The 24,355-nt window shown below is 43.4% G+C and overlaps 1 protein-coding gene across 6 annotated transcripts in view; it reads right to left on the reverse strand.

Annotated features, from left to right (window-relative positions):
- Positions 1-1,861: 1,861 nt before the first annotated feature.
- Positions 1,862-24,355, reverse strand: part of MSRB3 (methionine sulfoxide reductase B3) — an 83,154-nt gene continuing 60,660 nt past the window's right edge. For 5 of the 6 annotated variants that reach the window (XM_068669298.1, XM_068669296.1, XM_068669294.1 and 2 more), the window contains 2 exons: positions 9,015-9,112; positions 1,862-4,612 (listed from right to left, as the gene is read on the reverse strand). In XM_068669298.1, the coding sequence (XP_068525399.1) occupies positions 4,448-4,612; positions 9,015-9,112 (263 nt within the window). In that variant the 3' untranslated portion in view covers positions 1,862-4,447. The remainder of the gene's footprint in view (positions 4,613-9,014; positions 9,113-24,355) is intronic. The other variant, XM_068669292.1, reaches the window with a different exon arrangement.

Below are 24,355 nucleotides of genomic sequence, written 5' to 3' on the forward strand. Positions count from 1 at the left end.
TAGTCAATAAACCAAGAGCTATCAGTTCAATGAGTTAAGCAATGTTTTTTCTTCTACAGAATTTGGAAGCTGATAAATTTGCTTCCAGTGCCACTTAATGCTCGCCCTTTCTTTTTGTATACAAATGGGTACTGGATGCACTGATTTTAATGCCAAAAGTGCAGGCATCTGCTTTGTCTGCATCCTTACAGTCCTTCAAGGATGAGAAGGATGAGATGTTGAAAGTCTGAGGTAGGCCCAGTAAAGTAGCCTGCATCATCTACTTCCATCCCCTCACAGACCATGGTGGAAGGAGCAGAGAACTCCTGGCTGTGCACTGACATTAACCACAGGCACTTTGTAACATACTTAGCAATAAGAAAAATGAATATAAATCACATATTCTATGAGAGAAGGGTTAACCTCATGTTTTACCCAATTTGGTTGGCTAAATGGATTTCAGAACAAGGCTAAGTGACCGAGATGTTTCTGTACCATCAGTAGACTACCAAGAGCTGCACTGCGCATGGTGCTTGGGAGGATGTGCCCTTCAGCATCGCTCCAACAGAAGACTCGACTTAGCATGTTGTCTTATTTAACTGAGGGAAGAAGCCATTCTTTGGGGTGAGGAAGAGAGGAAACAAAATGGGGCATAACTAGTGGCTCAGAGAGCTCCACTTTGGGCACTGTTAAAGGGCACTAATGTCTTGTGCATCATGCTAGCATGTTGGGCAGGCCCAAGGGTCATTGCCACCTCTGGCACTGGGCTGAAATTGGGTGCTTCAGCTTTACCTTGCCTTTTAATGAGAGAGGACAAAGCGTTTGGACACCACTTACCTGCAAGTACAAATGAGAGGCCAACACAGTTCTTCACAAGCTCCCACTCCCTTCTTGGAGTGATGCCCTTGCTGTATAAACCCAGATGGCAGTCTATCACTGCCCACGCAGGGTATGTATGCTGTAGCTGCTGTGGTAAGGCCCCACTTTTAACCACATACACATAGGGAGTATTTTTAGCATAGCAAAGCCACCCAGGGTACCCAGATGTGTGTCCCATTTCAGCAGGTACCAGTTGGGCCATCAGTCCAGGAGCATCAAACCATCATTGGTCTGAAAGGGAAATGCAGGCCAGAGGCAGAAGCTAAAAGGGATTAATTTTTGGACTAATGAAGATTATATTAAACTGTTAAAATAAATCTGCAGTGTGTCCTAGGACACCCTGCAATGTTTAAGGCCAATTAGCGTGTGAATCAATCTTGCATTAACACCCAGGTCCCCTCAAATATAACCATGAAGCAGGTTTGAAAAGAGCCTGCAAGCTCTTCCCTTCCCTTGCACCCATCTTTCAAAGCCTGCTGCTGACTCGATTTACTGAGCGGCATTACCCTGCTGCCCACAGGGCATTCCCAACCTGCATCCTTAGAGATGGAGCCTTGTCAAAACCCAGATTTCCAGCCAAATTTCTCGGCCGCAGACCAAGACCAGGCACCACAGGGCTCCTACAGCTTGTCTGCCACTCGCCAGCCCCCACACCGAGTCATTCGGAAGCGGCCAAATCTTTTGCTAAGGTGAAAGCTGAGCCCTTCTCTAAACATTTCCCCCTCTCTGCTGGGCCTGGATGCTTGTGATATTTTCCCAGAGGCTGGTAAATGCGAGGCAACCTGGTACCCTGTGGTTCTGTGCCCCTACCAGAAAGCTGCCTGAGATAAAGGGCTGCTATCCAATATTTGCAGTTAAGGGAAAGCAAGAGAAAGCAGCTCCTATGCTGCAGCTATGGGCACATAAACCTGAAGAAAAAAAAAAAAAAAAGAAAAAAAGAAAAAAAGAAAAAAAGCAGCCCACAAACAAACAAAAAAAAAATAAATGAGAAAGGAGAATGGAATTATTTATAAAGAAATTTATTTTCTATTTGTGTACAACAAATATATGAAACAAATTTGATTTGAAAAATGTATATTTGATTTCTTAAAAGTATTGAACTCTTTTAAGGAAAGGTTTCAGTTATTAAAAAGGTACTGAAGGCTAAAATTATACTTGGATAGATATATATGCGTGTACGTATATATATATAAAAAACATGTGCAATTTTTTATATATATAGTATATATAAATAACATGTGACATGATGTTTTAAGGTATCCTATTTAAACATCTGAGTAACAATAGAGATATTATAAAATATAGTTTCCTATTTCTACAGAATTTGCATTCAGTTTTCATAAGCATCTAGACAGTGCAAAATGTAAAGATACAGAAAAAGCTCCCAAGTTTCCTCTGTCCTGATCATAACCAGACTGAACGAAATTTGGAGGGTTCAATACCAGCCCTTACTAGCGTCTTCGAAAAGCAATAAAAGGAAATCTGTCTTACCTTGACCTGTGCTATGCTATAGTTTGCGCACAAGAGAGAACAATGCATTTCCTATGTTAAATGGTCTAACTCCCAGAGATCACATACACCTCACCATATTGACTCATTTCATTGCACTCCATATCCTGCAAAAATAAATCTCCTGTAGGACAGCATACATTACTGCATACTGAAGTTTAAGTAATATATTTCTTTAACATAAGGCAGAAATATACTGAAATTTGATAACACTTAAATCCAACAGCAATCTGGAATTAAACCACATTTATGTACCACATTTTTATAGATGCTGCCTTTTTTACGTTTATGTCAGAAAATGTGGTAGAGAAAATCTACTTTACTTTAAATAAAAGCGAGGGATAAGAGCAGTCCCTCTACAAGAAATTGCTAAAAAGCAATGGGACCAGGAGAAATGCAACTGCCTTGAAGCAGCCAAGGTCAGTCGGCATCAGCCTCTCCTCCTGCTGATGAGCAATTCCTTGCGTGACACCTGGGGGAATACTCACGCGAGTAGGTGCTCACCACCACAGAGCCCAAGTGCTTCAGCCCTGAATATTTATCATCTTTAATTATTTGCATCTATTCTATGTTAAGGTACTGTATGCTTTTTTTTCATGCAGTTCTTATGTCATCAAAAAAAAAAAAGGTGATTCTGGCCATTCTGCATGCTTTTACAGTTGCTATATTTTAATCGAAGGATGTTTGTACTTTAGGTAATGTGTTTATTATCACCGACATAAAAACCTCAATCCTGCTTCCATAAAACTCTGTGGTTGTTTTGCACCTCCTGGAAATAAAATTAGATTCAAACCTGTTAGTTATGCAGTTTGCTAATAAAAGTAACTACTATATTCATTAAGTCTTGCAATACTTAAAGGCAAAGCGGTGTCAGCAAATACTGTGTCTTAACAGCTTAAAGAACAGCATTATGCACAATTCAAGGCAAACTTATCCAACAAAATCTAAAAGCAGCTGTGAAAAGCATCTTATGGGACAGCAAATTTCACTACATGATAATTGTTGCAGGCTTTTTTCGATTTTGTTTTTCCTTAAATCAACCCCCTCACTCATGTCCTACGTTGCAGTTGCCCAAAATGAAGGCTCTGCCCTTGTAGGCAGCACACATCCAGGCCAACTGCACCTCAAAACTCTGTGTTTCCAGAGGGTCTCCCTCTTCCTGCTGCACTCTTAAACTCCCTTTTAGCAGAAACTGTCCTGCTTCTGAAACCTTGACGGGATAAAGAGCCCAGTGTCATTCTGCATCTTCTTCAGTTCTCCAGTTTATCTCTGCACTTGCCCATATAATGGCCCCCTGCAGATTTCAGCTTTCATTCAGATTTCAGGCCTCAGAAGAAGACAAAGTCTCATTAGTAGCCTGCATAAGTGAGCCTTACTAGTTAAAACCTTGATTTAAATACCAAACAAAAGGGAAAAAATAGATGCTGAGACAATGTTTACACCCTTTCAACCACACCCTTGAAATGTTGGCAGGGAATTAGCCAAAGGATGGGCTTTACATCTGATCCATCTCTTCTAGTTGGGAAGGAACAGCCATAAATACAAGTTTTTGCAGGGTGCGGCTGATACCGGGAGATGGCTGAATACATATGACCAAAGGCTGCATGCCTCACAAGTCAGAACAAAGCGTAGATGTGCTGGGAATTCAGGATTTCTTATGCCCAGAAGTTTCCTATAAGCTGGAGATAAACACGATTCCCGTCTCCCACACAAGGATTACTGTTCAAACCTAGAGCAATGCAGCACTAAGGAGAAACTAGTAACTCATAGTGCCAAAGCCTCTTGAGTTAAGGGTACCTTAAAGCAATCTATTAAAAAAATAAAAAAATAAAAAAGAAAGAAAAGAAAGAAAAAAGAAAACCTGTGGAGTCAGTCAACACGTTTTTCAACCCAATAATATAGTAAAATGCACTGGCAGGCAAGGCCTCAGTTCCAGAAAGGAGAGGAAGAAAAAGGATGGTGCAAAATTCTTCCTTCATACGTTTACACATTCTTAGGATATAAGGTAGCAGGCAACTTAGCAAACATTCCTTGTAAGTTGTGTGGGATCAGAGCAGCTTTTCGTGGGGCTTGCGCTGTCCTACAGCTCAGCTTTGCCTGTTGGGGCAGGACTGGTGCTACTGCTGCCTTCCCCGGCGTTGCTCTTCTCTGCTGGTTTGAAGGATAAGGAAGCGGAGTTTGTGCAGTACCGTTTGCCAGTTGGACGAGGTCCATCATCAAAAATGTGCCCCAGGTGAGCCCCGCACTGGAACAAAACACAATAGAGGATCACTGGGTTTCTGCACAGCTCGGTGGCGTCACAGCGGCGTTAAGCAATGCCGAGCAGCTGCTTCCAGGAAAGCACATTTCGGTGCCTACATCACCCTTTTGGGTGGGATGCACAACCCACATTTAGTGACGAGACTGATCTGGGAAGATGATCTTCTGAGATATCACCGGCGCCTAAGACTTAGAGCCCGAATTTCCTGCACGTTTCACATCGTGTCACTGCACGTGTTGAGCTGGGTGAGCCCAACGCTCACCCCACGCTACTTTCTGCAGCATGTAGGGGACAGGGACACGTAGCTGAGCAAACACTGCTGCTCCTGCCTGAGAGAAAGGCACAGTCCTCTGCTTTGCAGAAGAGTACAACACTTTGAAGAACCTGATCCAGTTGGTCCTTATGCAGAAATGAGGATTACTCTCACTGCACATTACGGCTGACAACATATCAGGATAATAAGAGCTTCTTATAATTAGTCCCTTGAATTCCTCAAGTTCATTTTTACAGCCTGCCGTGAGAAATAAAAAAATAAAACCTTGTGCTGGAGAAATATTTATCTTGAACAGGAAAGTCATGCTGCTTTCCTAAAGAGCTTCGGCCTTTCAAGTCAATAGCTGATCTCAGTGAGAGCTGGCATGGTGTAACCGAGATCACAGCGCTGTTAGTGGGCTCGCAGTCAGACAGCAAAAATTAAGGACTGCAAATTATTCTTAACATTTAATTAATTCATAGCATCCCAAATACATAGAGGCAATACTGATTGCTCTGAATGGTGAATGAGTTAGTGACGGCAACCCTCTACCCTGCAGTTAATGTGCAGCTCATGTTCCCTGCTGTTCCTGCTTTTAATTCATCAAGGCAGCAAGAGGGATGTCTGCAGACGCAGGTAAGGTCTTGGATTCGGACTATGCTCTCTCAACAGATTCAAAGTCTACGGGAGGCTCTCACACCAGCAGGGAGGGACAGGAGCTCTTTGGGCTTAATGGCAGATAAAGCTGCCACAACCACGTCCCAGGGCAGGCTCCCAGCTCCCGGAGACGAGCTGCTGGCACAGCTTGGGCAGCCAGCCAGGACCCCAGAAGCACACTGGGGAACACTTCTAGACCATGGCATCAGCAGGATGAGCTCCCCAGGGCGATGGGAAAGGGCACAGATGACTCTGGGTTAAGAAGCAGCTGCTCGGCTTTGCAAGGAAGGAAGACAAAACAAGGCAAATGGGAAAAGGCAAAGGAAAGTTGCATGGGAAGTGCAGAAGACAAAGCCTGTTGTTCTTGAAAGATCACTGTTTTACAACCCTTTCCTCCATACGCCACCTCTTATTTCATTTTCCTTTATACTGGAGGCCTTTTTTTGGGCAGTTTTGGCAGAAAACCTGAGGCATTTCTCAGAGTGGAGTTTCTCACAATGGGGCACTTCACCTGATTAAAGCTTTTCCATACCTTGAAAAAAAATCCGAAGAAACTTAGTGTCCCAGAGAGAGCATTTTTCTAAATGCTCAGCATCCTAATTAAATCATCTCAACTAAGAATGCTTCAAAACCTCCTGGCCAGAAGTGTTAAACAGATCTTTTCCAGATTAACATTTACCCAAAGATAAATCATTCCCTCTCCATTGGACAGAAACAGAACAAGAGAAACCGTAGAGAGAAAGAGTCTGCAGGAGTAATATACTCACAAACATATAGACTACGAAGACAATCTATCAAAAAGGCTTTCCTCACAGAACTTGAAAAGCTGTGCTAGAACTCGAGGTAGTCTCATTACACCTTCTTGTGATGGCAGGATCACACCAGGATTGGATTACTGCAAAATTTGTTACCTTTTGAGATTACCCCTCACCAAAAATTTATGTGGCGATTCTCCCTGTAGAGGACTCTATAACTCATCTGCCCTGAAAAGGAACGTAATTCAGCCCTCTGTATCACACCATAAGAACACTGGTTCTCGGCTGAGAGTACAAAGGATGAATTGATTTTTACCGTCCTCCCCACGCAGAGTAGGTGCTGACCATTTTTCTAGAACGTACATACACGTCTGTAAAGCCTCCCCAAAAGAAACAATCATGCGTCACAGCCTTATATATAAATATCTTGGGCAGAATGCACTGGGGTGGTTAAATGGTTAGAGTAAAGCATCTGAAATATGTGTTTAGGAGCAGGAAAAGGGGGGTCACTGCTAACTGTCAGTATGCTTGGATCTCAAGCCTCCTGGTTCTACTAGGCTGCAGGGAGGTGCAGAAATTAGCTTGCAGACAGTTGCTGCAACCTATTCAGAGCTATCGGTGTGCAAGCAATACTTCTCCAACTACAGAGTTTTATTGGCTTTTACAGGTATAAATAATACTTAGGGAGACCTCAGGGGAAGGAATTCTTGAGCAAGAAAGAGAAAAAAGAGAGAGAGATGCAACCGTTTTTACATTATTCCTCAAATGCATTAGCAATTAACTTCCACCTGCCACTAACCATTTTACCTTTTAAATACATCCCGGGTAATGTGTTTCCAAAAACATGTAAAAGCAATTTCTAGGATAAGCCCATAGATGTCTTTTCTTTATGTTATGGCAGTTTTCCCCCATTGTTTGTTTTCTATAATGCAGAAGATTAAAAGTGAGGTTTTTTAGTCTCCCAGACTGGTGGGAGGACTTTTAAAGAAAAGGCAGCTACTTTTTCATCTGCAAAAGATTAATAAGGCTTTGGGTGCAGGAGAGGGTACTTCCCTCCAGTTTTACTAAGGCCTGCCATATCAATCCCCGTGCATTTCCAAGCTGCAGTAAAATTGTGAGTTTCGATTGTGCAATTCACAGTCCTAGGGCTCCGAGGAAAGGAGGAAATGGTTTTGTTATGGATACACAATGTGGTGGTATTAACCGTGCTGAGCGGTGGCTGCAAAGATGTTCACCACTCCTCGAGCTATTTTCCTGTGTGACTCGATCATCTGTGGGGTTATTGCACCAGGAAGCCAGCGTAACTGCTCGGAAGTTGCCAATGGATTATACAGCAACTCTGGTTGTATTCTTTTCTTAATGCTGTAAATTCACTTTTTGGTTTTGCTCCAAGTTTATGGTGTCTGTATGTGCCTGCTGCTAATACTACGGGTCTCAGGTCTGCTAGTGCTATTTTGTTTGGCAACAGGTAAATGGCACTCCCAGATTCCTTGTCCTGACCACAGGCTGCCTTGGGTTCGCTCTGGTGAGCCGAGGAGCTGTGGCCGTCTCTTGGAGGGCATCAGCAGATACAGGCTCAGCAGGCTGGTAGCACACTTGTTTCAGCACTGTTCAGCCCTGCTAAGCAAGGGTGAAGGAAGTGGGTTACATTTTGTGTTATTCCAGTAATTACTGGTGAAGCAAGAGGTTCCCAGCCCGTGGGAATTTAGGGAAATTGATGTTCCAAAAAACTGTTAAATGGATCTTCATTCTCTTCAAGAATATCATAAATGTAAAAACTACAGAATGATGTAGTACACAAGACATTAGCAGACATGCTGTACTGGGCCAGACCCTCTGCCTAGACCGCAGTTAGTGGATTCTCCATAAAGATGCTGCTGCTTCTTTTCAGGAAGCTTCTTGACTCACTCTAAGCATTTATATACGAGGACTGATTGGCAAGTAAGATGCATAGCATCAGTGCCAAAATCAGTTATCCCACCACTGTCTGGGAAGAGAAGAGCAGATTCTCACGGCCCGGATGAAGCTACTGCTCCTCTCAGAGGAATGTGAGCGTGTGGAGCTAGAGGGCTGCAAGCCGCTGGGTACATCTGCCGAATGCCAGAGCAGCAGCTTCTCCCTCTGCCAGGTAATGACCACGCCATACCCTTTGTGGAGAGGAAAGCAGCACAAAGGGTGGGAGCAAGTCGAATGAGACAGATAACGGAAAATTTGGGCGTGATTTGAATGACTACTGACTTCATTAGTACGGCAGACAGGATTGTTTGAGGCAGCTGTGAAGACTGAGCTGGGAATGAGTGCTGGGAACGAGTTAGCACCGCTGCGTGGTAATGCACAGTGATGGAATCGGCACACAGGCAGGCGCTCTGCTGCTTCCAGCTCCCATCTCAGCTGCTCACATGTGCAGCCGGTCAGCCAGGCGCAGGAGTTCCTTTGAAGGGACCCTCTTCAGGAAGACAATTTCTGTAGACTCAGCGCCGAGCCCGGCCATTTACATCTGCTCTGTTAAATCTCACCCGAGACAAGGACGCGCATTCCAACGAGCCCTTTGTGCCTTTGGCTCGTTCCACCCAGCTGTTATACCTAGGACCCATTGTGCTCTCTTACAATGATTGCTATTTAATGGAACTGAAAGGTTTGCAAATCTGAGGGAAGTACAGCGCTCTGTAATGATTTTTGCAGCCTTTGCCATCAGAACGGTCTTTGTGTGCTATAAACTAACCCGACTGCAGGATATTTCAATCCGATGCATCCCATAGGAGAAATCATCAGTGAGAGTAATTGCATCGGGGCTGATCACATCATAGAAGGAAGGCCAACCTGGAAAAGAGGAACAAGATAAGTAAGAAAAGAGGGTGTCTTTGTGGCAGATGGCACTGTAAAAAGCAGAGACAGAAACACACTTTGAAAAATGTTTATTTCACTCCAGAGCTCCAGAGTCAGAAATAACTGAAATGGACATTTTGGATCATAAATCATGTAGGTATGTTGGAACATTTTCCCCCAAATACAAAGTCCTTTACTGAGCTGCCAGCAGCTGCCCATCTTCCATCTCAACAGAGACTCCTGCACACCTCTGCCACCTCTCAGCCACCAATGGCCACTTATCACCTTCTGCCCTTCAGCTCTTCCTTGCCAGGTATCCCCCTTTCCACAACACCAGCACAAAGCAGCTACCCCAGTAGATACCCATTACACAGCTGGAACTTTTCAGCCACCCCTCAAAAAAAACTCTCATCATAGGCTCTGTTTCCTGAAGCTGGGTTCCCACATAAGAACCTGATAGGCTTTAAGGTCGTGTCAACATCTACCAGTGCCCATCCAAAATCCCACCAGATATCTGTCCCTCTCGGCCAGTCTCCTGCCAAATATTGCAACATGCACAGATAACTCTTGCTCTCTGTGTATTACACACATGCCCACGCAGAGAGAACTTCCTTGTTTGTTCCCCTAATATCTGCTAAGCATTTGCTACAGATGATTTCATAAAATGACTTGCAATAAGCTATAACAAACACAGCAGCAGCTGTGAATCACTGCATGCAGATGAGTAAAGGATGTACACAGCTTTCCATAAGTAACAGGAGTAAAAGTTCCTATTCAGTAAAAGGAGGTGTGGAAGCCATCAAGTTTTCTGAATGCGGGTAAGGAAAGTGTGTAAACTGGAATAAAAAATAGCATATGTCTTCATTTGTATCGTAAGCCATTAAATGGCAAAGAACACTTATTAGGATGCAAGCATAGCAGACATAAACGTTTAAGAGGTGCTCAGAAGTGCATTTTTCTCCATTTTGGGAACCTCTGCACACAAACAGCAGCATTCCTAAGCCTGCAACCTGAATGCATGGCAGGTCCCAAGTCCTGTGCTTCCAAGGAACCTGCTGGCATCACAAGTGTTTCCCCCTCCAAAACTCACTGCAGAAGCAGAGTCATTTCCTTCCCCCAAAATACTGCAAATGTAAGAGACAGCAGATGGATTGAAGTGGAAGAGGTCCGAATGGGGAAAATATCCCACAAGACAGGAACTCAAAACAGTGCAGAAATGACAACCAAAAAAAAATAATATTATAAGTTCTTCCCCTCGTGCAAAATATCACTGCCAAACAAATACCTTCACAAACAGAAAAGGAATAAACATATGACAAGTTTTGCAGAAGAGGTTATCCCGTTGACAGAAAAATTGATGTCTCCTAATTGGTGGCACATCTCCAACATCATTCATCATCTCAGCTGGGCCTCGGTCTAATAAAGGCCTTACAAAGAGCTGGTCAGACATTTTTGATGAAGCACTTTAGTTATTGCAATTTAAATATCTTGCTAACCAGGCATATCTACTTCTCCGTTTGTGTGACGGCAGAGGATTTCCAAAGAGGGACCTGCTTGGAGCAACCAGCTATCTCACCGTGTGAAAGCGTTTGGAGGAGGAACACTGCAGTGCTGCAGCAATTCTCGGAGGCAACCCTCCCTCCTCCACAATAGCAATAAGGGGGAAGCTTCAAAGGCTGCTGCACAGAGATTGAAGCAATCTGTGTCTTGCTGAGAAAATTATCTTGTGAGAAGGGTTTGGAGGAGATGTGTTTATGTCAGCTTTGACATTAAAGAAAGACCATCTATCCTCCTTTCTCCAGACTTTTCCTTTTGGTCTTCCCATTCAACACAGAAGAAAAAAATATGATTTGCTTTGGATGCATTCCATGCGCTTTTAAAAAGTGAAGTCATCTGAAACCTATATAAACAGTCAAGCTCCTCCTAAAGTAGCCTTTGTACCCAACTGGAGTGACTTCAGCTTCCTTCTACACATGCACATGTTTCAGAAGCTCCACCATTGCCACATGTTCCCCAAGATAGGGGCTAGGAAACGGCCTGTGCCTCCACAGGGCAAACTTCCAGCTCTCAGCTATGCCATCTCCTCTGGAGTACCATCACGGACCAGGCCCCAGCATTGCTGTGCCCAACCAACAACTCCATGAGGGTTGAGTGAAATCCGATCAAACCTAAAACAGAGAAGCTCCTGAAGGGCACTGTGAAGGACACCATCAGTCAGCCCTGAGGGGGTGACAAGTGAACTGCTCCTTGTGCTGATGAGCCAGAATCAGCAGGAAAACCAATCCCCCTCTGCTGTCTCATTTCCCCTCTTCAGAGCTAAAGTGGAAAACCCATTTGATAGTTTGCTAAGCCTTCTCTGGCCCTTTTCTCTGCTTTAAGAGCTGCCAGGAACAAGCTGTAGAAGCAGTCTGCTCGCCTTCACATTAGGCAACTCCCAGTGATGTTGGAAAACCAACTAGACCCCTGTGGGTTCTTCATACAATCTTTCTTTCTTCCTAAGCGGTGGATGACCCAGCAGTGTCCCCACTTTACAAGCCCCTGGCTACTTTTCTCGCCTCTCAGTGCTGCTGCTCAGCCACTCCTTTCCTTCTGAGCGCCTGTTCCTTCTTGCCCTAAGGCCGCAAAATGGCTGATCCATTCTGCATTTTAGATTGCTGTTGGCTGTGCTCTAATGCTTTGGCCTGACTTTGAAGCTATCTGGCAGGGCATGTTTCCACGGTGAACTAGGACTGGGGGGAAGAAAACCATTTAGGAGCTCTCCTGCTCCTACTGGAAGGAAGAGTGACCCCTGGTGCTATACAGACTGAGCTCTGGAGAAGGCCCTTAAAAGTGCTAGTGCTTAGACCCAAACCTCCACGGGTTGGGGCAATACAAAATAAGAGCCTGTTGTGTTTGTGCTCACTCTAGTGACCCTTTATATGTGAATCAGACCACTATGTCCTAAGGGCCAATATCTGCTTTTGTTAATAAGACAGACATGCAGGTGAAGAGTTATTCAGATCAAAAGCAGGTATCCTGTCTTAGATCTAAAACAAAGGAATAACATTTTCTTCTGTCAAGCACCAAAATGAAAGCCATGGTGGAAACTGAACATCACTGACAGATCTTTTCCACTCCATCCTGCAGGAATAACAGAAGGGATCTCGTGCTGTGGGGCATCACACATACCACGTGCATCTCCTTCTGCAACCGAAATGCTGAAAGTGGGGCAGTGCCTAAGTAAGAAAGATACAGCAAGCGGTGTGCCTACCATCCAGCCTCTTTTGTGTACTCCTGGTAGAGAAACGAAGTCCCAGCGGGAGAAGGTCATCTCACCCATGTTAACACAGGAAATTCTAAGGCACCTTTATCCTATGGGCTACTCCAGGACTGTTTCCTGGGACAATGCTGACCTCACGCAAAAAAGACGTTTTGTTCCTGTAAACATTTGGAACAGTCCAGCTGTTGAATGATTGATCAATTTTAGAAGCATCTCAATCATCCTACCAATTTCGCACACATTTTGTTGTACTTAGACCTCCAACTTCCTAATAAATGGATGCAAGCAGTTAGACATCTAACTGTTAAAATATGAGCCTATAATTATTTGCAGAAGCAAATCGGCAGGCTGCTTTTGAAAATCAGCCCTGCTAGGCCATTTTTCCCCCTCTTGTGAACTAATATTCCTTTTGACATTTTTTTTTGAACAGCACAATTGCAATCCCCAAACATCTAATGCTCTGACATTATTCCCATTTCATACACCTGCCGACTGGAGACCTCCAGAGTCTTTTAATAACTGTGATGTCTGTAGTTATGTTTTTCATTTTGGAACCCAAAGAGACTAAGTTCAACCTGCATTTTATCATTCTTTGCCGTAATTATTCCAAGCATTTACTTCAGTGAGTTATTTACAGATGGAGAAGTAGGGGGAGATGGAAGATGTTAGAACTACCAAATGACACCAGATGGAAAAGAGGACCTTGACCTGAAAAATACCTTGTTTCTCTGATGTGCTGTATTTTTAGAATTCTGATTCCCTTTTAACCTAATGTGGATTAATGAAAACCCAAAGGCTTTTTAAGGTAGAGGTTCATCATTTATCTTCACTGAGAAAGCTATGTCTGTGTAAAAACATGAAGCATATAGGATTAAAAAAGGTAATAAAGCTTCTGCTTTGAAACTGCTGTAAAGCTGAAGGGCCTTCACTTTCTTCTTTCTCACAGGTTTATTGAAACCGAATCTGAAAGACACAGGCATCCACAGCTGTAACTTCTCACATACAAGTTTAATGTGGAAGTCCAAAGTGACATATTCCTGTTATGTACGATGCCTGTGCAAATGCAGGGCAGTTTTTGCCTAACCTGTTGGGTTATTTTTCATAATATCTCCACGATGATGAATGCATAACAAATATTCTTACTTACAAATATTTTACCATCAGGTAGCACTACTTTCAGTGGAGGTCCAACTGTAGCTAGAAACAGACTCAGGCATGGAAACATTCATGTTCACCAGCAAATGGCTGGACATGAGATATGTAATTCACTGGAAAGAAAACAACTGGTCCTTTCCAGCACCATCTAGGCTTAAGACAGATGACATGGTACTGGTTTTCAGCAGAACATGTGGAGCGCTGCAGTGGTAGCTAGGTAGGGAAGCAGCCAAAGACAAAAAGCAGCTTAATTTTGGAAACAAAAATAAGGAAAAGGGGCCTCTCTAACCCACTGTCTCTAATAGAAAAGTTGGGCTGCCACAATAGGTAAACAGAATGCTGTGCAAAGGGAATTTTATAAAACAGTTGAATTCCTAGCAACAGCTTTTATCAGATAATCATAATCTGTTTGTTTTGTGGGTCTGTGTTTCTTTATGTTTCTCACTTGGGAAAGAAAAAAGTGGAAACCATAAATAAAGGTGGTGTTTGTTTTCATCCATGACGGCACTCCGAGCATCAAAACAACATTCTGTGAAACAGCATATGCAATCCAGATTTATTTCTTCGTTAGTGGGAGAAGGTTATATTTGTTTAAAGTGATTGTTAAGAGAGATCTGACACTTAACATTGAGAATTTCCTTTGACATCTGATTTTTTCAGAACGAGAGTGACCCTGAAGTCTCTTGAGCAATGAAAGCATGGGGCCTGTTCACTTCAGCAATTAATAACTGTATCACGATACAGCTATTGCCATAACTGCTTCCTTAGTCCTTTCACTGTGCTTTACAATACTGCTAAATACAAACTGGCTGTTTTAGAGACTTCCTCTAAAACACTTTTGACATCTCCAGCATCTGGGCTGCTGTTAAAATCAACAGGTAGGCAGGAGCTGGGATCTTCCTCAAGTCTTCTTACAAAGATTGAGTTACTAATGGTTTCTTTCTTGGTTCAGGTTCAACAAAACTACTGAACCTAACTCACTTCCTCCCAAAGGATGGTTTTCTCCCCTCATCTGAACAGTGTCTCTTGTTACTTTAAATCACGGCTAATGTTTTTAAAAATATATCTTACACATAAGTCAGTTGTAGATCTTCAGCATCAAAGGAACCAAACAGAATCATGTGAAGCGGTGTAACCTTAAGCTATAATTTTAAAATGCCAGTAAGAAATGTCTCAAATACTTTTCAGAATTTACTGTTGACCTAGTAACCTCAGTCCAAAACATTCAACTTCCAATAAATGTTTTTATTTTCCTTCCAAAACCAGTATTGGTAAAACAAATGTATGTATTGAGGAGTATCTTGCAATCTGTATACTTATGAGTTATCTTCAGAATTCACTGAAATAACAGAAGTTTTCATGCAGGATGAGTAAACTACAATAATAGTGGAGATGGCAAAACTTCAAGTGGAAGTTATTTGACAAAAATCTGAATACTAATGCAGTATATTCACAAAGAAAGGGGAAAAGAAAGCCCCAGTAAATGCAGCCCTGTAATAACCAGCATCCGGCACTGAAACAAGCAGCAGTCGCAGATGAAGTACATATTTGAAAAATTTGTCATGGGGTGTTTCTAGTGATGAACATCCACAATTTGTTTTAGACCTGTCGAAATATTTTCCTATCACATTATTATGCATGTCTGGGAAACAAAGTTTGTAAAGAACAGCCAGGACTCAGTTATATATTAAAACTACAACTACAGAGATGGAATTCTGACAGAAAATTGTTTTTAACTCAAAAAAAAAAAAAAAAAGCAGCTTGTGTTTTCTTCTTTTTGGAGTTCTATTCCTTCTGCTGAGCAACATGCCCATGTCAGTGAGTGCTATAGCAGACAAATGCCCTTCTCATTACAGCTGGACAAACAGACTCTCACTGCAGTTGTAAAGTTCCAAACAAGGGGAAGTGTTACTGCACTGATTAAAAACAAACAAACAAACAAAAAAGACAAAGGCCCCCTTTTTTTCTGCTTACTTTAGATATTGAATGAAATGTCTTGGTAAGGGAACTTGGTCACAAATAACTAAGGAAGGACAGCATATTCTTGGCCATAAAGGAAATCTTTTGTCAGGATTTGGGCCAAGATGGGGGCAGCTAGCAGATGGCAAGGTCTGCTCAAGACACACAAAGCTGAGTAACAACTGCAGGGTGGAAGTGGAGCCACAAACCGCTGCGTCTCCTGCAAGGGAATCTAGTCATGGGACAAAAAAAGTGGGGTAGGGCTCCTTCTGATGCCACCATGATGCAGTGAAGAAAACCCTCCTCTTTGTCCAATATTACAACTTATCAACGTAGTCCTAAAAACAGATGTATTTCCAGGACAGGGGTTTTGTCCCAGTGCAGGAACATCTCCTCATGAGCTGCAGGCACACCAAACGCCGCGAGGAACCTGACCACAAAGCCTTCCTTCACCTCAGGAGCACAGGAGCTGCTCCCTGCAGAGACTCCTCAGCTACAAGTGCCACCTTGCACCCAGTACCCAGGGTACTTTTACCATGCCCTCTGCCTAGGGCTTGGTCTGTTCAACACATGCTTGAATGCTGCACGGTCTTGTGCGAAAGGATGCAACAGCAACAAGCAGCAGAGAAAATCCCAAAAGAAGGAAAAAGGAATGATTTGTGGGGTTAGATTGTTTGGAGTTAGTGTTGGTTTGGAGGGAGGTTTAAATCTTTTTAACAACCTCTTATGCAAACAAAAGGAGGTAGGCAATAATGTTGACTAGAAAATAAAGACCTTTCTTCACAGAAAAGCCTGACAAAAACAATATACATGTGCATGCACACCCCCACACACCCTTTTTCTTTTAAGTTCTCTGTGGAAAACTTCAGCTGTACTTTGAAAACTTCTGAAAACCGAAACTATTGAAATGGAAAAGTTCATATTTCAGATTATAATGTTCACCTTCTGTTTTGCTTTCTGTTATGGTTTCTAAAGCAAAGCATGCCCTTTCTGCTAAACCCTGTATTTTCTTTCAAGAAAGATTTCAAAGGAAAACTTTTCACAGCCATTCTATGTGGCCGGTGACACAGTCCGAGGAAAGGAACAGCCTGGCAAACCGCTTTAAAAAAGATGTCATGAGGAGCTGCTCTCTTTAACACTCTGCTGTGGGAAACCCAGTGTTCCTGCACTGAGGAACCACCTGAGGACCGACCAGCACTCTCACGCTGCTCCAGCTCCGCACAGGTCTCTCCATGCTGCATCCTTGATCTTCTTCTTTTTTCTTCCAGATTAACCTTCTACAATATTTTTGGCTCAAATAAAGAAATGAAGTAAAACAAATGCGCTGCACACAAACCGCTCAGGATATGGAAGTCATTTCCAACCTAAGCTAAGAGCACTTGTAATTAGGTACAGCACAAACCGTCACAGTGGAAGTCAATTATACTCACTACATGTTTTTACAAACAAATAATATCAGTTTATAAACATCCAGCTCACTTCAGGGTCTTGTTTTCTCTTACGCTATTCTAAGTAAAGATATACCTAAAAAGGAACAATTGGCTTGGAAAAGAAATCTGGTGCAACAAGCAAAAGAAGAAATAGGAGAAGATTTAGAGAGAATCAGCAAAAAGGAAATGGGCCAGTGTGCAGGAGGAGACTGGGGAGAGGCAAGAAGCGAGGAGTGGGAAGGCAGTCTTTGAGTAGATGCATTCAAATATCTCAATGAAAACACAGGAGAATTTCTCCCAGGCATCACCATTTTGTAGTGCCTCCCACAGCAGTAGGCTAGCTGTCCTGTAATATACATCATCAGCCATTGGACACTTTTGGGATGCTCTCTTCTGTAATAACGAGAGGCACTCCGAATTTCTGCCTCCTTGGGCTCATCTTTCCCTCTCCCACAACTCAGGTGGAGCAGAAGCCCCAGCTCAGACCCACCCACGGCTCACACACAGACCAGCACAGGGTACCCGTGCTCGGGATGCCCAGTACAGCTCCAAGTTATATGGGGCCAGATCTTATGGCATGTGTTAGGACCACTGGCCTCACACAGCACGTCTGATAACACAGCTCAGCTGTCAGGCATATCTGATGCTTGGACCCTTTAAACAGCACAAGTGGCTATCTCCCAGGTGAAAACACTGGAGCTAAGAGCTATCGTCTACAGGCTGTTGAGCCTCTGCTGATCCAAATCTGTTCCACAGTCTCCCTGTTACCATTTGTCAGGCTTAAAAATGACACAGGCTTGCCCATAAGCATTTGTTCCTTTCAGGTCAAATGGTATGCTTGCAATCAAGTTTTGCCCAGAAAAACCTTGCATGAGAGAAATCTCAAAGTATCCGTGTTAAATCAGCATCAGCTGATTTGTGGTGTCAGTGGCTGCCTTGTTTCACTACACACATTTGTGCCCCGTATGCCGACTCAACAAGCTCGTGATAGGAGGGAAATAAGGAGCTCCTGTTCCTAGAGGGCACACAAAAAAATAACCTCAGCCACACCTGGATTAGCTCTAAGGAAGACCAGCCTCATGTGTCCAAAAGTAAAGAGGACAAGAGCTTTGTTTCAGCTGCAATGAGATATACGCTGTTATCCCGGAAAGGGAGAGAGGAAGGAGCGGAAAGGAAACGCGCACAGCCCATCATTTTTTGTTTTTTTTTTTGAGGAAAAAGATGATGTGCAACAGCCGGCGAAGACGTCCCTGCCGCTCCCCCTATTTCCATCTGTCTCAGCAAGGCTTGTGCCAAAGGTCAGACAGGACCACGCAAAAATATCCCACCAACTCCGGACCCCGGGCGCGGAGCAGAGGAACTGCGGCAAGCCGCAACCTCCGCCCGAGGCTCTGCTCTTGGCATCTCCTCCACCGAGGGTCTCGGGCCGGGAAAAGGCCTCGACCCGCTGGGAAGGCTCTGGGGAGGCTGGATGGAGGCTGGATGGAGGCTGGATGGAGCATGGAGCCCGTCGGGGCCCGTGGGGGTCCGCCTGGCGGTGAGACGGGGCCGGCGGCGGCAGGGGCCGGCTGATTGCCGTGTTCTTGTCTCCACCTGCTGCTGCTCCCTGCAAGCAGAGCTCCCAAACCCGGCCCGCAGGCACGGCAGGCTGCTTGGAAACCTGCCCGGCAGCTCAGCTTACAGGCACTCGCCACAGCTTGGGAGAGGAGCGGGGAGGGAAAGGCTGCAAAAAATAGAACAATAGAACTTGACCTTTTTTTTTTTTTCTTTCTGCTTTTTAAACCAAACTTTCAGGAACGGTGTCATTTGCCGTCTGGCGCCCCTCCTTGTTACTCCTGTTTGGGTACGCTCCTATACAGCGTATAGCTGATGACTGCACGACGCTGGGTTTGTCCCTTTCCTGTTCTTCAAATCTTTATAATCTTACAGAGTCATTAACTGCTTATTTGGGGTCTCAGAGTGAAGAATACAATAACCTGTCAGCCATAACAGATTTTCCCCCCTGAAGCACAGACCCTGCATTTACTAAGAAATGCCAGAATAATTATTTGGAGGTACTGGCTGTTCAAAATTTGGGGCCAGGCCCCTCACCGCCTTGTTGCACAATGACTGTCCTGTTACGAGTCTCTGCCAACCAGTAGATGAACGAGGGGACTGCACTGCTCACCAGGCACCCGGACCTCTGTGGTCTGCATTATACCAAGAATTACCATGGCAGGAGAGGCTCCAACAGGAGCAAGAGCTCCTTTTTTTCCATTTCCAGTCCTGTGCTGCTATACCCACAGCCCAAAGTGGCAGGGATTCCTTGCATCTTTCACCTTGCCACATAAATCTGAACTCACAGTCAAACCTCATGTGGGTTCCCACCTCAGCCCCTCTTGTTTGAAGTGCCAGCGAGCTCTGATAACAAACGGCAGCTAAACACCGTCATTTTACTCACAGAGGGAAACAAACACGGACGAAGCTCTTGTGTAAGCAGGCTAGTGTGCGCTCCAATCACTCTATAAATTTCTGGAACTCACTTGTCAAAAAGCATCATCTTCAACTCACTGAACCTTTCAAAAAAAGAACACACCAGGGCTCTGGAATTCCAGCCTAACCTGGCTTTCACCCTCTTTAGAAAGGACTAAAAAAAGACAGGGAAGGGATATACAAAGGCATTTCTCATCAACTGCTAAATGGTCCAATATACTCGTAACCTTAGCTCTCTGCTTTATAGCAAGTGAGTGATGAAAACCTGATGGGACAGGCTTGCAAGCTACACTCTAACACTGAGCCACTGGGGTGCATTTTCAGAATTGGACAAAAATATCCTTAAGTGGACACCTGGAAAGGGCATGGGCAGCCAGGGGAAATACTGTCAGGAGAGGAAGAGTTTAAAAAGGCTAAGAAAATCTCTGATTAAAATTTTATGAGGTAAAGTGCTGGCATGGATCAGTTTTCTTGAAAAGCAGGAATCAGTCTCTGAGCTGGCTCCTCAGACACTATTTGGAGACCTCAAAAGCAGAGTCGTTTAGAAAGCAACTTCTTCAAGGAGTCCAACTAAAACTACAAAGACATAAAATTCCAGTCAGACACAGGAAATTCTTAGGGGAATACAAGAATTTTATGAGTCAGAAGATAAAAATCCCTCTGAATACCTAACAAAACTAATCTAATGAAGTAGTCACCGGGAAGGCAGTTTGATGAATCTGCATGTCGTGACGGACAAATTTAAACAAACAGGAAATTGAACAACCTGAATCTGTTTTCGTTTTCACTCCCTGTGCCCTGCTCCTTTTTTTCTTTAAAGGTGCAAAGCAAGCTGACAGCTGCAGAAGCTGCCGAGTGGGTCTGAGGGGACTATTTCGTTTTAGATGAAGTCTCAATTTAAAATAAACAAATTGCCTGTCTTCCTTTTGCAAAGCTGGGAAGTCATTTATTTCTGATTCATTATTTGCACTATTGTAGACCCTACCGGCCCCAGTGCAATCAAGCCCACTAATCATTGCAAAGGAATACAGGGAAGAAAGAAGCCCTGGATGTTAAGGTTATAACCCAAAATGCAGCTTCTTCCATGGCAAGCAGAAATGAGGCTAAATGCTTCCAAGCAGGTATTTCACCCATGCTAGTGGCTAGAAGGTTCAGTCCTAAATGATACCGCTAGATCAGGTCTGGTTTTGTATCAGGGCACATACTTAGCTGTTTACATGGAAAAATTCTCACTAGTTTCCAGAAAGATCCTCACATCCACGAGGGCCTTGCCTTTAGGTGCAGATAATTTCAGGACCAGCTGTGTAAAGTAATATTAAACTGAACGCTACCCCCTCTCTGTCAGGGAACCAGGCAGAGTCTAGACTCAAAACCAAAGTTATACCTATGCATCTTCGGGCATCCTAGAAGCTGTTTTTAAGGAGAGAACAGCTTTTTCAATTTATAACCTTTCTGTTACAAATACACTCATTTTGGAAATAAATAGTAGCAATTTGCACTTTGCACTGAGCATATCAGAATTCTTAAAACCATGCTGATTGTTACTATTCTCACAATGTTGCTTCTAAATTAAAATTATTGTTGCATTAAAGCCCTTCTGTTACTTCAGATTTACATCAGCTTGAAGGAAGTAAACCCATAGAGAAGCCAGAAATTTTTGCTTCTTTCAATTTTTTTGTTTGTTTGTTTGTTTGTTTTTGAATGTCTTCATTCTAGAATGGGAAAAAAAAAGCCTTTAAACAAGTTTTCCTCCAAAACTCATCTTGAGTTAATTAAAATGTTTCATTATACAAACTAATTCATTATGCTGGAACTGAAATACTTTAATTTTTTTATTTTTTTTTTCCTTCATTTTATATTTCATACTAAAAATTTCAGACACAATATTGTGCAAAAAATAATTTTCAGGTGAAAAATGAAATCTTCTTTCCAACAAGACAAACCACTGGTCTGTCAGCTTTCATGGCTTAATGTGCTGCAGTAGACAGTATGTTAGGCACAGGCTGAACTGCCTGCAAACTACTTTTACATAAATTTAGGACACTGCTTAGTTTCCTATCTGAACTGCCTGTCTAGATCCTCCTATTTGGGGTTGATTCTGGACTCCACTTAAAATACTAATTGTTTATATTAAACAGACAAGAGAATGTGTGATGTATTTTAACTGTCAAAAGTGTTGTGAACAGCAGCAGCTGGAAGAAGAATGTTTAATTCCCTCTGCTACCCTCAAGCCTTTTACAAGCCTGTATCAGCAGCTACATCTTCCTCTTGCAGGCAAGAAAAACAGGGTATAAAGGGGTAGCAAAGGGGTAGCGCAGCAAATCTGCCTCTACAGAAAAAACAAGAGGGGTATACAAAAGCACTGCCATTATTAGGTGAAAATAGAGCATCACTAAAACTCCACCAGCATTGATGCTGACGTGAAAGCTGCGCACATTTGTGCAGAGCACAGCTCACACTTGATGGCTCCTCTCCTGTGCTGGTTTGCTCACGCTTAGCTTATGCCAGAGATGTAATACAGGCAATGATGGGAGATATCACTTGAACCACTCGCTGTATGGTACCCCTAAAAAAGGAATCTTGATACTATCGGTTATGGCAATACTCTTAAATCTTCTGGACACGGGGTCAGCAGCATGTGTGGGGCCATCAGTAAGGAGAGGTTTCCTCCCCTTGACACTTCATTCCCGCAGGGCATCTCAGACCCATGCTCAGGACGCCTTCCCCAGGATTATGATTGTTGCATAAGCTTGTGCTAGGGCCAGTGGGGCCCAAAACAAAGCAGAAGTGCTGTTACTGACAGGATATTAATAAAAGCTTTGCTAAGTAACGGGATCAAGTTATTTTCAATATTTATAAAGACGTCAATTTTTCAAAAGCAGAAAAAAAAATCCAACTACAATGATGCTATTTTGCATATTTCTAGAGGAAATCGGAGTATAGCTGCACATAGACACATGATAATATCCAGGAGCAGGAGGGCCTGACACATAAAATAAAGAGATGTACGGGCTTGTGCAAACTGCTGCAGTGCAGGTTTTCCTGCTATGTGGTTTGGTGTCTTTTTTTTTTTTTTTAATGCCACATTTACAGAAAGGATTTGGCACGTTCAGGGAAGGAACACCTCTTTTGTTCATCCTATCAGTCTTCTACTTGTCCAACTGTGTATAAGTAGAAAAAAATAGCCCTAACAAGGTGTAAAATAACACTCTGCATTCAGAGACAGCACGGTACGTCATTTCGCTTTAATATTCACTTCAAAAGTAAACTTGTCTGAAACCTGGCATAAATAGTGCTGAACAAGTTTGCAGGTTATTCTGAGCTTACTGAAGCAAAGTTGCTTCACAGCTCATAGATGCAATTGCTTATTTGGTTGCTTACCACCAAGACTTTTGCTGAGAGAGCCCTTGGATGGAGAGAGCAGGGAAGCAGAGGCCTGGCTGGAAGAGGGATGGGTAACACACAGAGCTTAGCCAGCAGAAACACAGCCCATGCCAGCTGATGGTGAGCAAGACCAGCTAAGCTGAAAAGTAGCAGCAGGTCAGGATTTTGATTCGATTTTAATTCAATTTAATGTTTTTCACACCCTGTGTGTCCAACTTTTCATTTTCCACCTTTACACTTTCTCCTGTTTGTTAGTTTTTCCTTACACTACAGGAAATTTTTCTCTTCCTTTTCACTCAAAAAGGTAGCAAGGTGGGTTTCTGGGCTTTCTCTTGGAGCTGTCTTTGCTTGGGAGTGTGAAGTCACAAGACTATAGCATTGATTAGGTTAGATTTTGGATGGAGCTGTTCAGAGATTTAGTTCAGTGGAGATTTATGACAGCCAAAACAATCCAAGGGCTTCCTGCCCTTCTCCTGCCCCCACCTGCAGATGCATCAGTCCCACTGCTGCCTGACCACTCACTGGCTCTTTGCTTATATATATATATATATTTTTTTTTTCTGGGCTAGCAGGCTGAATCAGTTAACTGAGAGACCAAACAACCACTGGAGGCAATGCAAGGTAAAAGCATACAGGGCAAGGAGAGGAAGAGAAACAGAAATGCAGTGCCTGTGTCAGCAAGGTGTTGAATTGACTCAGCAGCCTCATTAAACCTTGCCTTAGGGGTGATGCTAAAGCACTACAGTGCCAAGCTCAGTGCTGTGTTCTGCCCAAGTTTCGGGGCTCACACATGAACCAAGATGTTTCTCCTACCAGTGAGAGCTCTAGCTACAATACTTCCTTGCCACTTTTGAAAGCTTTCTCTTCACCTGAAAAGTAAGCTCGCAGAGATTGTGAGAGGGGAATGGTCTAGAAATGACCCCAATGTAGCTATAAAATCACTTGGTGCCATTTTTGGCCCCTCAGGCTGCTCTTTGGTGACCCTGACTGTGAGGCAGGAACTTGGCCATATGCTCTGTGAATGAAGTGACCCCACCAGACTGGTTTGCTTCTCAGCCTGTGGCATAAGACAAGGCACACTCCCACTGTCTAAGCTTTCTTTGCCTTTCAGGTCTACATGCAGGAAGGAGAACAGTCATAGGTCTGCGTGCTGACTGCGTGCTGACTTACTGTGATGTCCCTGACTGACAGAAACACTGCAACCTGAATAAGGCAAACCTCCATGTTCAGCACCAGAGATCTCCTCTACTGCAGCATTACAAAAGGCAAAGTATGCGAATTCAGAATTTATTTATTTATTATCTGGGATAATTCTTTCTTCAGAGAGCTGGGAGCAGAGAAAGCACTTTCCACAAAAGGGACTCAACTGCTTAAAAAAAAAAAAAAAAAAAAAAAAAAAAAGGTGTTGCTCAAGAAAAGCTACAGTATGCCAGTTCCCAACCTTGTCTTGATACAACAAAATCTGATCTTTGATGCCAAGCTACCCCAATATTGATCCCACTCTATTCAACCAACGTGGACCTTATTCAAATGCTACGTAACCCTACACAAGTACAATGTCTCTTTGCTTAAGTTCTG

This window comes from Anas acuta, chromosome 1 (assembly GCF_963932015.1).
Source record: "Anas acuta chromosome 1, bAnaAcu1.1, whole genome shotgun sequence".
Taxonomy (NCBI): Eukaryota; Metazoa; Chordata; class Aves; order Anseriformes; family Anatidae; genus Anas; species Anas acuta.